Source organism: Armigeres subalbatus, chromosome 3 (genome assembly GCF_024139115.2).
Source record: "Armigeres subalbatus isolate Guangzhou_Male chromosome 3, GZ_Asu_2, whole genome shotgun sequence".
In the NCBI taxonomy this organism is placed as follows: Eukaryota; Metazoa; Arthropoda; class Insecta; order Diptera; family Culicidae; genus Armigeres; species Armigeres subalbatus.
Window position 1 is genome coordinate 35,700,619 of NC_085141.1, and position 15,043 is coordinate 35,715,661.

The 15,043-nt window shown below is 39.8% G+C and overlaps 1 protein-coding gene across 3 annotated transcripts; it reads right to left on the reverse strand.

The window, feature by feature from the left end:
• Window positions 1-3: 3 nt before the first annotated feature.
• On the reverse strand, window positions 4-10,401 carry LOC134227713 (regulator of telomere elongation helicase 1 homolog). 3 transcript variants are annotated; one of them, XM_062709367.1, is made up of 4 exons: window positions 9,780-10,401; window positions 2,231-2,333; window positions 1,728-2,140; window positions 4-1,661 (listed from the first exon to the last, which is right to left on the reverse strand). In XM_062709367.1, the coding sequence occupies exons 3-4, from the start codon at window positions 2,135-2,137 to the stop codon at window positions 1,445-1,447; spliced, it is 627 nt and encodes a 208-aa protein (XP_062565351.1). In that variant the 5' UTR covers window positions 2,138-2,140; window positions 2,231-2,333; window positions 9,780-10,401; the 3' UTR covers window positions 4-1,444. The 3 variants fall into 3 exon arrangements, with proteins under 3 accessions (XP_062565351.1, XP_062565350.1, XP_062565349.1); XM_062709366.1 differs by having other exon boundaries at window positions 2,231-2,342; XM_062709365.1 differs by having other exon boundaries at window positions 5-1,661; window positions 2,231-2,392.
• Between the last annotated feature and the right edge of the window lie 4,642 nt (window positions 10,402-15,043).

The following is a 15,043-nucleotide window of genomic DNA, read 5'->3' on the forward strand; positions in this document are numbered from 1 at the left end:
TAGATTGGATTTGAATTAAATTTGTATTGGATTAGGATTGGATTTAGATTGGATTTGAATTGGACGTGGCCGGTGCCGTAATTGACTGCACATTGAGAATTGAGAATGATAGCTAAACCCAAGCTCCATTCAATTGGTTCCCTGTACAATTTCGCAAGTTGTAGTCAATCACGGAGTAACAACTACGAATTATACGGTTATCCTGCTCATGCTCGCTCATGTATCCGACACCTATTGATTGGCGGCGATTTGAGCGTTTTCAGAACTATATGATAAAAGATATTTTAGTTACTAGATAAAGATTGTCGCTGTCGTCGCTGTCCAGAACATCTTTTGCTGGCGAGGATAGGGGAACTAAATGTCAAAGAAGGAAAATCCATACGATTTGACAGCTTGGTACCCAACATGTTCCGGACAGCAGAACAAAGGGAACCGAAGCGACAATCTTTATCTAGTAACTAAAATATCTTTTTACATGAAACATGGCAAAAGACTTAATTTATTCATTACCTGTCAATCATTACCTGAGCAATCTGAGTGACTGGTGACGTCAGCTTCAGCAAGCATCTTTTTTAGAAATAGTATACTTCACCACTGCCCGGAGCTAGCGACAAAACTCTGTGACAATAGTTTTGACAAAAATACGCGTTGTTCATGGGAAGCAGCCACAGGAATAGCACTAAGAAGGCATGAAGTACGTTGACATGTCTTTGAAATCGATTGTACTGACTTGAGTGTTTAATAGAGTATTCAAATTTTGACTTTTTCGCTCCTCAATGCTTAAACCACAGACAAACAGACGTAACACTAGATAAAATACCATCCACCATGACTTCAACGATCAATTTGAATTTGATTGATTACGCAATTCACAACTAGAGGCGCTAGTGTCGTGATCCTTCGGGTTTGACATTTCACTCCAGCGCCTTCTGGTGACGATTTCATACGAAACATCGTTTCGTGTAACATGCTCGCGAGATAGTGGTAGATGAGTTGAGCGATGGATTTTTCAGAAAATTGTTCAAGCTGTAACGTCTGTTTGTCTGTGCTTTAAGGGTGGAAATGGCAAACAGGTTAAGTATAATCTTTGTCCGTTCATGATACTTTTTTCTTGACAAAAGGCCATAAAAACCGCAGCTTTTCCGTTGGGATAGTTTATTCTGTGGTAGTAGTCAGTCATCGTATTCAGGAATTGTGCCTTCCCCCGAGTTTCGACAAAGATTGGTTTCGTCCGACTGATTTGAGCCCAACTTTCTGTCTCTTGACACAGCTCAGTGATGGATACGAAACTCTCCTTATCCGATCCTTGACACAATCTTGACACACACCTGACTACTATCAATGATGTGTGGATTTTCCTCTCAAATCAACAATCAACGGCTTCAGAGGGGGGGGGGGGGGTAGTATCGCTGGTCAAAATGATACTCCTAGGGTTTCTTCCACGTTAGTGCCTCTTAACGTTCGCATTAGCTTTGACCGATGGAAACAAATGTTTGGACGCTGTCCATCCATCTGTATGCTTTACATTGCGCTTCCGCCAGAATCTGAAATCCACCGCCACGCACACGCACAAGTTCTTCATCTCCGTTATGGTAGCAATGTACTGGATAATATTGTTCAACAGGTGAGCAACGACATGGTAGGTAATCACCTCCTTTGATCTTAAAAGGAAAACAATGGCTTAGATAAATAAATAACCGAAAATTAAATTTAGTTTGAATACTCACGTTATATTATCGAATATTTCGAAAATACATGTTCCCGTTCTTTCCAATTGCATCTCTTTCAGTAGCGCCAAATCATCGATAGTGAAATTTTTCTTCGCTTCGTTATAGCCACCAAGTGGTCCATCACCTTCATAATCGACGTATTTAATAATATCAATGCACGCTTTGTCCGTCGGTCGAATTTGCATCGACGCCGATTCTTCGCACGTTTTCTCCACATTGTGAGCCTCGTCCGGAATGATAATCGTGTTCGGGAGCTCCAAATTGTTCGCCTTGCGCATCATCGGGTCCAGCAAATAATTATACGGCATGGAGAGTATATCCGCGCTCTCGATTATCTCCTTGGATAGGAAGAAGGGACATGCACGCTCCTTTTTATGACTGTAGCTCGTATTTCTCATCTCCTGCATTATCTGCGTACAAATTTAATATTATCAAACAAATATTTCAAAATTGTCCTATAGTATTCTTGAATTTCGTTTTACAATAAAAAAAACATTTACCTGTGTCAGTTGTGAATACGCTCGCGATGCGTCTGATGTATGCTTCCTCCATTTTCTCAAAGTTACGTGCCATAGTATCTATGTCGTCGGCGAAGCCAAAAAGCTGGACGGACTTATTGAAAATTGTACCACTAGTGTTAATCCCTGCTTTTCGTATTACCCCTTCCAAAGCGATGTTGAATAGCAGACACGAAATACCATCACCTTGCCGTAACCCTCTGCGCGTTTCGAAAGGACTCGAGAATACCCCAGAAACTTGAACTACGCACATCACCCGATCCATCGTCGCTTTGATCAACCGTGTCAGTTTATCCGGAAATCCGTGTTCGTGCAGTATAGCTACCATAGCTGGTCCCAATCGATTGTATCATATGCGGCTTTGAAGTCGATGAATTGATGATGTGTGGGCACGTTGTATTCGCGGCATTTCTACAGTACTTGGCGAATGGCGAACACCTAGTCCGTGGTGGAGCGTTCGCACATAAAACCCGCCTGGTACTGCCCCACGAACTCCCTTGCAATTGGTGCTAGTCGACGGCATAAAATTTGGGAGTGTACCATGTTCAGCAATGGGATTGCGCGGTAGTTGCTACAATCCTGCTTATCACCCTTTTTGTAGCTGGGACACACGACACCTTCCATCCACTCCTGCGGCAAAACTTCCTCCTCCCAAATCTTGGTAATGACCCAGTGCAGCGCTCTTGCCAGTGCGTCACCACCGTGTTTAAATAGCTCTCCTGGTAGTTGGTCAACCCCAGGGGCTTTGTTGTTCTTCAGCCGGCCAATCTCCTCCTGGATTTCCTGGAGATCCGGAGCCGGTAAAATTATATCCCGTGCGCTCTCCCAGGTCCATCGCCATCTTCGTCTGCCACATCGCCATTCAGGTGTTCTTCGTAGTGCTGCCGCCACTTTTGGATCACCTCACGCTCGTTCGTAAAAAGGTTCCCGTTTATGTCCTTACACATATCAGGCTGTGGCACGTGGCCCTTACGTGAACGGTTCAACTTCTCATAGAACTTTCGTGTGTTATTAGCGCGGTACAGATGCTCCGTCTCTTCACGGTCTTGATCTTCCTGCTGGCGCTTTTTCCTCCGGAAAATCGAGTTTTGTCTGTTCCGCGCCCGTTTATATCGTGCCTCGTTCGCCCTCGTGCGGTGTTGCAGCAATATCGCCCATGCTGCATTCTTCTCTTCTACTAACTGCTCACATTCACCGTCATACCAGTCGTTTCTCTGATCCGGGGGCACCGTGCCAAGTGCAGCGGTTGGGGTGCTACCAATGGCGGATCGAATATCTCTCCAGCCATCTTCAAGAGATGCTGCGCCTAGCTGCTCTTCCGTTGGGAGTGCCGCTTCCTGCTGCTGCGCGTATTCTTGGGCTAGTCTACCGTCTTGTAGCCGCCCAATATTAAGCCGCGGCGTCCGACTTTGACGCGTGTTGTACACCGTCGAGAGTCTTGAGCGCAGGCATGCTGCAACGCAGGTCGGAGAAGAATTTACCGTCGATTAGGTTTTCCGTTTCTTGGTTAGGTGATCTCCATGTGGCCTTGTGGATATTTTTGCGGGGAAAGAAGGTGCCTCGGACTACCATTCCGCGGGAGGGTGCAAAGTTTATGCATCGTTAACCGTTGTCATTCGATACGGTGTGCAGACTATCCGGTCCGATGACCGGTCTATACATTTCCTCACTTCCGACTTGTGCGTTCATGTCACCGATGACGATTTTGACGTCCCGCAGTGAGCATCCATCGAAAGTCTGCTCCAGCTGTGCGTAGAACGCTTCTTTCTCGTCGTCGGGTCTCCCTTCGTGTGGGCAGTGGACGTTGATGATGCTATAGTTGAAGCAACGGCCTTTAATCCACATCTTACACATCCTTGCGTTGGTTGGCTGCCACCCAATCACACGATGGCGCATCTTACCCAGCACTATGAAGCCGGTTCCCAGCTCGTTGATGGTGCCACAGCTTTGGTAGAAGGTAGCCGCTCGATGCCCGCTTTTCCATACTTTCTGTCCTGTCCAGCAAATCTCCTGCAGCGCCACGACGTCGAAGTTGCGGGGATGTAATTCATCGTAGATTATCCTGTCGCAATCTGCGAAGCCTAGCGACTTGCAGTTCCATGTTCCAAGCTTCCAATCGTGATCCTTTATTTGTCGCCTAGGTCTTTGCCGATTATATCGAGTTGCATTATCTCTTATATTGTTCGTAATTATTGGTTTTCCAGGCGGCTTATTGGGCCTGCGCAAACCTCCTGTCTCGTCGGAGGGCCGTCGTGTCAGGGCTGTTTAGCGTCCCACCTAACACCAGGACTTGGGCTTGTGCGCTTTGAGCGGCACACGGTCGCTTTGTTGAGGCCTACTTGCGGATACATGCAGCTTTTATAGCTCGGGATAGTGTTCAGATAGTGTGTTCTCTGCGTCGCGTAATAAATGAAATAGCTTGATGGACATAACATCAGAATTTTCCAAAGACGAGTTCATCTATCGCTTCAAGGCTTGTAGAGCTTTGCCATGCGGCATGATAACATGGAATCTGATTGTTCTCTGCAGCAACATTATTTATTGGCAAGAATTATCATGTGGACTAAATCGGTCTTTACTATTTTGGTACAGATTTATTATAACAAAGTTCATTTTTCGTAATTGCAAAAAATAGCGTGTGCAACTCGTTGCAAAACTCGATGTTTTCAGCATTCGTAGTATTTATCCAACTCGGCAAGCCTCGTTGGATAAATTATCATGTGCTGAAAAAATCATCTTTTTGCAACTAGTTGCACAAACTACTATTTTCTGTTTCGATCGCAGTAATGCGGTGTTGTAATTTATCCGTAATGAATCTAACATAGATGATAATATTCTTGTATTTGGCAACTGAAATTTGAGCTTGTTAATTGTTAGCATATTAGAGCCAAATATCTTGCTTTGTGTAGGTATGACCAGGGATTGAACTTATCATTTCATTATCATTTAGTATTCAGCCAATAACTCATTCCAGAGACGGAATTCCGAAAAGTGTTGTATGGCGGACTTCTAGTGCTGATTCCCATCTACAACTTTGTGTAAGGGTACATTGCTCTATGTCTAATATTAACAGCGTGAAACGCTAGGATCACTCAATATACTAATTGATAATAAGTGTTATCATCATTTAATATATCAAATGATACTAGCGTTTCCCGCGGTGAATATTAGACAGCAATGTATTCTTAGCAGAGCTTTAAATATTCGATTATTTTTTATGAAGCCCATCGGCCTTCTTTGTCACTTCACTTCTAAACATATTCATATTCGGCTCTGTACCGTCAATTTTCAGAATGAATATGGGTCAGTGAGTATTTATTTGAATATCGCAAATTACTAAATAATCGTAAAACTAAACACATGTTTGATGGTTTAAATAAAGACACGCATACTTGCACTATAGGATTTCGGGCGGTCATTAATCGAAAATGTCATGTCTTCCGAATTATTTTAAAATATTTTCTCTCCATTGTCAATACTCTAATTAAGAGAAATTCTGAATTTGAAGTCTCTAGGTGCACTAGTTCCAAAGATATAAGGTGGCAAAGTCAGAAATGGGTAAAAAAGTTAGCAAATTTTCTGAAAAAATATTTTATTTTCAACTATTTATTGAAATATTTTTTAAATGTTTTTCTTCAATGTTAATACATCATTACAAAGGTTATTGTATAAGCTTTTAAATGGTGTGCAAAAACTAATGGTTACACTGTGAAAAAAATTGAAAAAATGCGGAAGCAATATTTTTTCCAAAAACGACGCTATTTTCAACTTTGATAGTGAAGAACTTTTTTCCTCAGGAATCCCCAGGTTCTTTTATGATACACATCAAGGACAAAGCTTCGACTAAAACGTCCCGAAAGAATTTCTTGCCAGTATTTGCAATTAACAGAGTTAAATCACTTTGATTTTTTTTCATTTATTTTTTTTACCGTGTTTTGCCTCTCTCGTACTCCAAGGTTAATGCTCATTCCAAAAACGAATGTTTGATAGAAGGCCCGGAGACCCCTAGTGGTATATATCAACTAACTCAGCGCGAAGAATTGAGGTGATGTCTGTATGTGTGTGCATGCGCGTCTGTATGTATGTGCGCAAAAGAACGCAATCGCCATTTAGACACTTATTTGTGTCCGATTTTCTCGCAACAAGTTTCATTCGACGGGAAATCTAGTCCCATCGTTTCCTATTGAAAATGGGTCAGACTGAACTATGCGCTCAAAGGGTATGGTCAAAATACATTTATTGGTAATAACTTCGACTTTATTTATAACCATTTGAGCTCATTTAATTAACTTTTCAAAGGAGTAAATGAATAAAACCCCAATGCAATGCAGCACAACGGTAACGGAAGGATTTAATAGTTCGCTCATATATTTCCTGTCAAATTTTACCGTTTCCGTCGCCATTCCGCTGAAATGCGTTTGGGGCTTGAGTGGTTTGAGTCATTCTCTAAACCTAATTTTCTGAGCTATTCATTAGCTACTGATGGAGAACTAAATATGAGATTTCATAATATGTAAATATTTATAAATCTCCTGGAATCAATAATTCCCGACATGTTTATTGCAAAAGTAAAGACGAACAATATCTTAGTTAGAACGGAGCGTATGAAATTCCTGCTAGTGGTCATGAATGTCTGGCTAATGGTAGGGAAATATTTATTCACTCATCTACACTTTGAGGTTCACTGGCTGAACAACCAGCGGAAAGTCAATATAAACAGTTGAAGAAATTTAGAACTCATAATGCAAGAAAATGATCAAGAGAGGCAAATGTTGACATTTTCCTTCGTGCCTTACATGAATCAGATCCATTTTAAGCTCGATTTGGATAACGAGGAGACGTTGGAAAAAATTTTTCACTTAGTTATTCTTATGCCATGCGTAATTTTGTAATATTTGAAGATTTTCAAAAGTTCTTTATCTTCTAATACTTTAGATGAATTTATCTCATCTTCCATCGTTGATGGAATTGAAGAAAATATCATTGAAGACTTAAACCTTGACACAGAAAAAGAATGATGCTGTATATAACTTGTAGAAATCATGAAAACAAATCAAAAGTAATTCAAATAGTGTTGTTATTTAAATTAAAAGAATTTTGCTTTTCGGAAGAATGGAGCATTCTTACATTCCACAATGAATGTCCACATTTTTGAGAATATATTAATCTCATTTTTGAATAACTTGTACACGTAAAAATGTCATGGGATTGCGATTTCTAATTTGCTAATACCCTTTTTCAAAAGTTATTTTCAATTCTGATTATTTGATTAACATTTAATGCTTTATGATCCTTCAGATCCTAGTACTTTGTCAAACAAATTGTTCTAAATACAAATTGTGAGGCATGAGAGTGAGAACAAAAAATATCACGGAATGTCATGAAATTAATGTCATTTAACATGATCGCCGCCATAATGTCCATAAATTGCTGAACTTAGTTTTTGTACAGCCCCTTCCTTCTCCTTAAGAAAACGCACGAAATTTCAACTTCCCAAATAGGTTTGCTTTGTCACGTTAATCGAACCTATGAAAAAAATAATTACGTAATTCATAGACGATCCCCAAAGGGGGGGGGGTTGGAAATTGTATATTCATGCTATTTCGACCATACACAGCTAAAACTAAGTGGAAAATCACTTTAAAAGTCCAATTTTATTTTTGACCGCTCGCTTGTATGGGGATCCCCCATAGTGACTTGCACGTATAGATCTAATCCCGACGTTCAATTGAGGGGCATTTTTAGCGCCGAATGTCAATATAATCAAGACAAATTTGTTTTTTTTTGCGCGCGGTTACCATACTCAGTGGTAATCAAATGAATGAATTTATGAAGAAGTAAACTGAGTAAGTCATTCTATGTTTTGAATAATCAAAACACGAATGTCAAAAGTCGGAGTGAATGTGCTTCATGAAAGTGAATATTTTATGCTCTGATTCTTAGACAAAGTTGTAGAGGGGAATCAGCACTAGAAGTCCGGCATACAACACTTTTCGGAATTCCGTCTCTGGAATGAGTTATTGGCTGAATACTAAATGATAATGAAATGATAAGTTTAATCCCTGGGTATGACCATATTGCCCCATGGAGAGTGGTTTTTGAAAAAAAAAACAAGTTTTATGATAAATTCAGATTTGTATCAGTACAAACATGTGTGCACAATATTCAATTATAATAAATCTTTTTATTTTTTTTCTATTGTCTTTACCGACTTTTGAGTCGAGTTAAATACGAGACACTGAAGACGACATTACTGTTGAGGTCGAAATACGTATCTGTCAAGCTACAATCAAGTGGTGGAATTAAATGGGATGGTTCAAACTCGTCTTATGACAAGCAAACTGTTATGTTGTTTCGCCTTCTTTACATAGTCGCATTTGCAAATATGTTTTGCTTTGAAATATTTATTTTTTGTTGGGATTTGAATTTATACAAGTCTGGTGTAAACTCAATGATTATTCGCTTTACATAACAATTAAATGAATGTTGAGGCTTTACAAAGCTAAAGAACACATTATTGAACTACTTGTAACGTAACATTAGTAAAATTAAACCTGCGAATTGGTATTGGCCGCGAAATAGTACTAACCGCAGAATGGTATACCGCTAAATAATATAAACCGCGAAATGTTAAACCGCGATATGATACTGAACGCGAAGCGGTAGGCCGTGAACTAGCACACCGCGAAATGGTTAATTGCGGAATGTTTTACCGCGAAATGTCGTACAATCGAAGATAGTTGATTTTCTAAAAATAATTGTGTTTTCGTATACTAGTATTCCATTACTAGGGAATCTACTTAAGATCGAGCGTGAGGTAATCCGGCAGGTGGCGGCATCATTACGAAAAGCACCTGAACGGCGATGTGGCAAAACCGTTAGCGGTATGGTGACGAGCCTAGGGACACGTAGGACATACGTTTTCCGGATCTCCAGGAGATTGTCCGGATGAAAAACAACAAATCCCCTGAGGTTGACCAACTACCAGGAATGCTATTAAAACAGGTGAGCCACTGGGTATTTACCAAGGTTTGGGAAGATGAGGTTCTACCGCAGAAGTGGATGGAAGGTATCGTATATCACATTGCTAAACGTCGCCTACAAGGTACTCTCCCAATGTATTGCAGAAATGCCGCGAAAACAACGTGCCCACACTTCATCTATTCCTCGAAATTAAAAAAAAAGAGAAAAAAACATCCATTCCTTAACTTCAAAGCCGCATATGATACAAATCGATCGAAACCGGCTATGGCAGTGTATTAAGGAAATCCAGTAGATTGGACGGCTGAAAAACAACAACACTTCGATGTATCGGGTGATGTGCGTAGTTCGAGTTTCAGGAATATTCTCGAGTCCCTTTGAATTGCGCAGAGTTTCGACAAGGCGGTGGTCTTTCGTGCCTGTGGGACGATTTTTACGATGTCCGCTTAGCAGCGTGTTTCGGTAACCTGGAACCCGGGCTAGAGCACTCTTGTAGATTCTGGATATTTACAGCGAATACCGTACGACGCGAAGGCCTACGCAAACATACCTGGTAGTATCGGCAGAAGCGGCGCGCAGTGAAGCCGTAATGAATATCTTGATTATGTCCTTTCAAGTTATCCGTTTAAGTAGTTTAACTTCCGGTTGTAAATCTGATGCAGGCTTTGGAAGACCAGTGCCAGTTCGTTAGCAAAGCACCAAAGCAACTTTTTTGGGAACGACTCGTCTCGTCAGCCGATGTACATTCGATGGGAAAACGCAGCGATGAAAGTCAAGATCCGACTGTTTTTCTTGTTTCCTATATCCAGTGAAAGCTTTCTCCTCGGCTTTCCCACGTGATGTTTCATTTCTCCTCAGTCTCAATTTTCCGACAAGTAAACGAATTTATTCATTTTTGGTTCAAAATAATTGCACTAAATCACAATTCACAACTGGATAAGAAGGATTTTTTCTCGGCTTTCCTGGCAGGTGACTGGAGAGGTGCAAAAAAAAAACGAAAACACAAAGCTGCACGGAGAAAAAAACATGGAGAAATACGTCAAAACTGACAACTTGCTTAGTGTCTTTTCAAGTGTATACCTAGAACTCTACACACCGATGGAGACTTCAAGCGCAACACGGAAAAATTCCGAGTGTCTGGTCCCGGTTATTAGTTCCTGGTATAACTTTCAGTTAATAGACCTGTGCAGAAGTTCATCAAATTCACTCACCTGATGGATTTTGACATTTGAGCGGGTCGTCTTCTCGAACAAAAGTTCATTTTGCGTTCATTATGCGACCCGCTCAAACGTCATAATTTATAGGGGGAGTTCATTTTGCGTTAGTCTATTGTGAATTAGTATAAGTTAGCTTTATTATTATTTAGATTATCTTTCCGAGCAGATTATTATCCAGGATTTTTAGGTTGTGTATGCATTTTCTTAGTTTTATTTTCAAATGGTGCCAATCAAATTCAAAACAATCTAGTGTTTTCATCTTTATTAATTCATAAATTACCGAAAAATATACTATATCCAGACGGATGGCAAGGAACAGGGCGTAGATTGTACGGCCAAATCAATGGAGTAGAGCAATTATGTTTTAAATAAAGTTATGTATCTTAGCCGAGATCTTAGCATCAAAAATCGATAAAAAAATATGCAGCGGCGAGTGAGTGATTTGACACACTCTCTTCATCTCGTCAACTGATCCACAAAAGTGTCACGGCATTACGATTTTTCCGACTAGTTTCCTGGAAGAGTTTCATCGGAACGGCATAAATTACTACCAAGGTCTTCGAAGTCACCCGCCTGGGCCCCTGGCTGCACAAGGGTGCCGCCACAATCCGCTGGCGTTGCAGTTCCAAGGCATCTTTGCCCCTCTTCTGTTTGGCTGCTCGTTCATGCCTTCACGCCAATTTATTCCTCAGTTTTTGATGAATATGTGTAGAACTTCCTCCTCCTCCGGTAAAGAGTCCGTTGATCCAGAATTGATGACGCGCAAAAAAAATTTCGATTCCGGATGCCGTTGCTGCTAAGGGAAAATAATTTACATTGAACATCCACAAACATATTTTAAACTGAACTCAGTATCTTACAGTTTTTGTCTAGGAATTTCAGATGCTGTTCATTACAAAACATATTTAAACACTTGTAGATAAAGAATAAAAGGAATGGCTATGACCCGATACGAATTAAATTAACTACGCGCGAGAAGAAAATATCTAATTCTGCTAGAGACAGATTTATACAAACCAAATATATATTCGCGTTATACCGGCTTAGTTTAAATTATAATGTAGATAGTATACATTTTTACACTAAGCCATGTATAATATTCAGAAATAACAAAAAGGTTTAATTTCAAATCTTTCCAAGCTTACTTATATTTCTGAGTGTAGGTATGTGCACTTTTTGAGGATTTTAGGTACTGTTCACCCATATTTGGGTGAACTGAACTAAGCGTGTAGGGATGCCACCGGGCTGCATTTCACCTTAGGGGTCGTTCAACAATGATGTCACATGTTTTAGGGGGGGAGGGGGTCTAAGATTTTGTGACAGTACATGTACTAGGTATACAAAAAAGCGTGACAGAGGGGGGGGGGAGGGGGTCTAGAAATCCCAAAAAGTAGTGGACGTCATATTTGAATCGCCCCTTATTCGGTAAATTTTACCGAAATCTCAACAGCTGAACTGTTCGGTAATTTATTTTACAGATTGTTTGTAATTTTCTCAATTGCTCAACTGTCAAAATCACCGAAAATCAGTTAAATTATTTACCGAACAGTTCTGCTGTTGAGATTTCGGTAAAATTTTACCGAATTCGGCGATTTATTTTAAGTGTGTAGAAAATCGATAGCTTATTTGTTACGAAATAATGATGTCTCATAACCAGGGTTGTAAATTTTCGGCAGCACTGGATGAAGGTGATGTTTTTTTATATCATGTTTTTATTTTCTTCCTGCTTTGAAATCAACCTCACATTCCCGGAGAGGCAGAAAAGTAAACAACAGAACTCACATCACCCACTGCGCCGCGAAGATGAAATTTACCACAGCAAAATGTACACATTCACCCACCAAATTGAAAAAATTCACCACGCGTTTAAATGGGCCACTCACAGTCATACGGTACGGCGCGAACTGAGCAGCCTGTCAGAGCGACTTGTGAGTGGCTGAATGCGAAATTGAACTGTCGGTGTTGGAAGTGATTTTTCGGCTGCACCCAGTCGCACTCACCACGGCGGCGATGAAGGCGACTGCAGATTATACTGAGATCCATGTTTTTCACTGCATTGACTGTGAAATATTTCTACCCTGCTCATAACTCTTTGAATATTTACTATTTTTTGAGACGTGCCATCATTATGAAATTCAATATTGCTTTTTTCACCGAAGAATAGACTACCGTGCAAATTTTTCGAAGTACCAAAACAAATGCTCACACGTCCAATTGTATAGAAATTAGCAAAAGCACAATCCAAAACATAATTCTTGCACCTTATCTCACACCCCAAACAGCTCTTTCTTGCAGTGGAGACGTCATCCATATATGGAGAAACTATGGTGGGAACATATTTTGGTGGGACAATATTTTTTGCGTGGGAGTCGAACACGGCGCAAAGTTTGCAATAGCGAACAAGAAAAAAACATTCCCCATCGAATGCAACTTGTTGTAGCAAAATCGATTCAGGTTTAGTACTAGAAAAGTTGTCTAATGTTTCAATGTGCACACACATACGCACACACACACACGGACACTCACACGGACAGACAGACATTTGCTCAGTTTGTCGAGCTGAATCGAATGGTATATAATACTATGGGTCTACAAGCGCTCTATAAAAAGTACGTTTTGGGAGTGAAATGAAAGCCTTTCTGGTACAACTTTGTTGTACGAGAAAGGCAAAACATTCAAATAGATTTTCATTCGCGTTAGGGCATCTTTAGTAGAGTTATAAATCGTATGGGAGTTAGGAAATGAAATTGGAACTGTAAAAATGCCGTCTTCAACAGACGTTATAGTTTTAAAAATTCGAACAGTTTCATCTGGAAATTTATAACTGGAATACTGCTCAGTTGTATTTTTGCACGAATTTGCAACAGAATTTACTCGAGTTTTATTTCGTTCAAAACAATAGAAGATGACGTCATCAGCTACAAAAAATACTGTTGCATCGACAGCATAACAATTTGACATTTGAATTGGCCTCGGAACATTATTTTTTCTTTTTCCAGTATAAAACATGTGCAGTTTATAACTGCTACTGAAGATGCATTACTTGTTTTATATCTTTGACAGTTATAAAATGTAAAACTCGGGAAATAAATATAACTATAACTGTAACATTACTAAAGATGCCCTTATGCGTAACATTTGGTAGTACCCACCCCCTCCTCACCTTTTAGTGTAACAAAGTATAACGCAAGTTGGACCTCCCCCTACCTCCAAAAGCGTTACGTAATTTGTGAACAGACCCTAGCACACATAAATTTTGACTATAGCATTTCCCACATAACGGCTATATGAGTTTGCATAGCATATATGTGGAAACACTCATAAACCTTGTTAACTAATAACCTTTATGTGGATTTTCCAATAGCGGGTGGTTATTAACGCACACATCAAATTTAGTTGTAAATTTCTTTAGATTTTTGCCAATAAAAATGTGTGGATTTCTATTAGTGTAAATGAAAAATGCTTCGGAAAATTCAGGGAAATCTGAGTGAACATTAGACATTTTAAGTCCATTAAATTAAGAACAATTGTGAAATCCCATTTTGGCAATGACACTAGACTGGAAATGTCTTCCCTCGTAAAAGGCTACTTTTTATGCATTTGTCAAAATGTCAAGTATACATTTTCGAAAACGTGAAAAATACCCCTCGGTAATAATAAATATTATTAAGGATCGCATTTTTTAGATATGAGCAATATTCTCTAAATTGATTTAAAAGTATTACTCCGAAAATTAGTATTCCAATTTTACCGTGTATAAAACTTTAAAATGGGTATTTTATATCTCATTATGGGTTTATGTTTTTCTGTGTAGCTACAGTATCCCCCCGCTTATCCGGACCTCACTAATCCGACGACTCGTTAGTCCGGATCTCGCTTATTCGGAATTTTCCGGATTAAAAAGTATCAACACCCATTTAAACACATTATGCTGTCAGTTTTCAAATTTGTGCTGTGCTTTTGTTTTGATTCATTTGTATGGATTTGACAGTCGGATTAACGAGAGAAACCCCGTTAGTCCGGCCATACATTTGTCGGATCAGCGGGGGTATACTGTACTTATTCTTCCGTGTACGATGGAAAAGGCCTTTTCATGTGACATCATGATGCTGAGCCTGAACTTGTTATAAAACTGAATGCTGTCAGTTTCGAATTGTGCGTCTTGGGAGAACATAACCTTTTCATCCGAGAGCATTTCATACCGAAATAATCATATGTTATAACTATTTGAATATTTACTATTTTTTGCGAAGTTCAACCGTTTTGAAATTCAATAGTGAACAAAAAGAAAACATTCTCCATCGGATGCAACTTGCTGCGGTAAAATTGAATAAGGTTTAGTACTAGAAAAGTTGTCTAATGTTTCAGTGTGCACACACATACGCACACACACACACGGACAGACAGACATTTGCTCAGTTCGTCGAACTGAGTCGATTGGTATATAACACTATGGGTCTACGAGTCCTCTATAAAAAGTTCGTTTTCGGAGTGAAATGATAGCCTTCTCGGTACAACTTTGTTGTACGAGAAAGGCAAAACATATTATATCGATTGCTGGATCCGGTGCACTACATGGTCGGGGTTCAGCCAAACC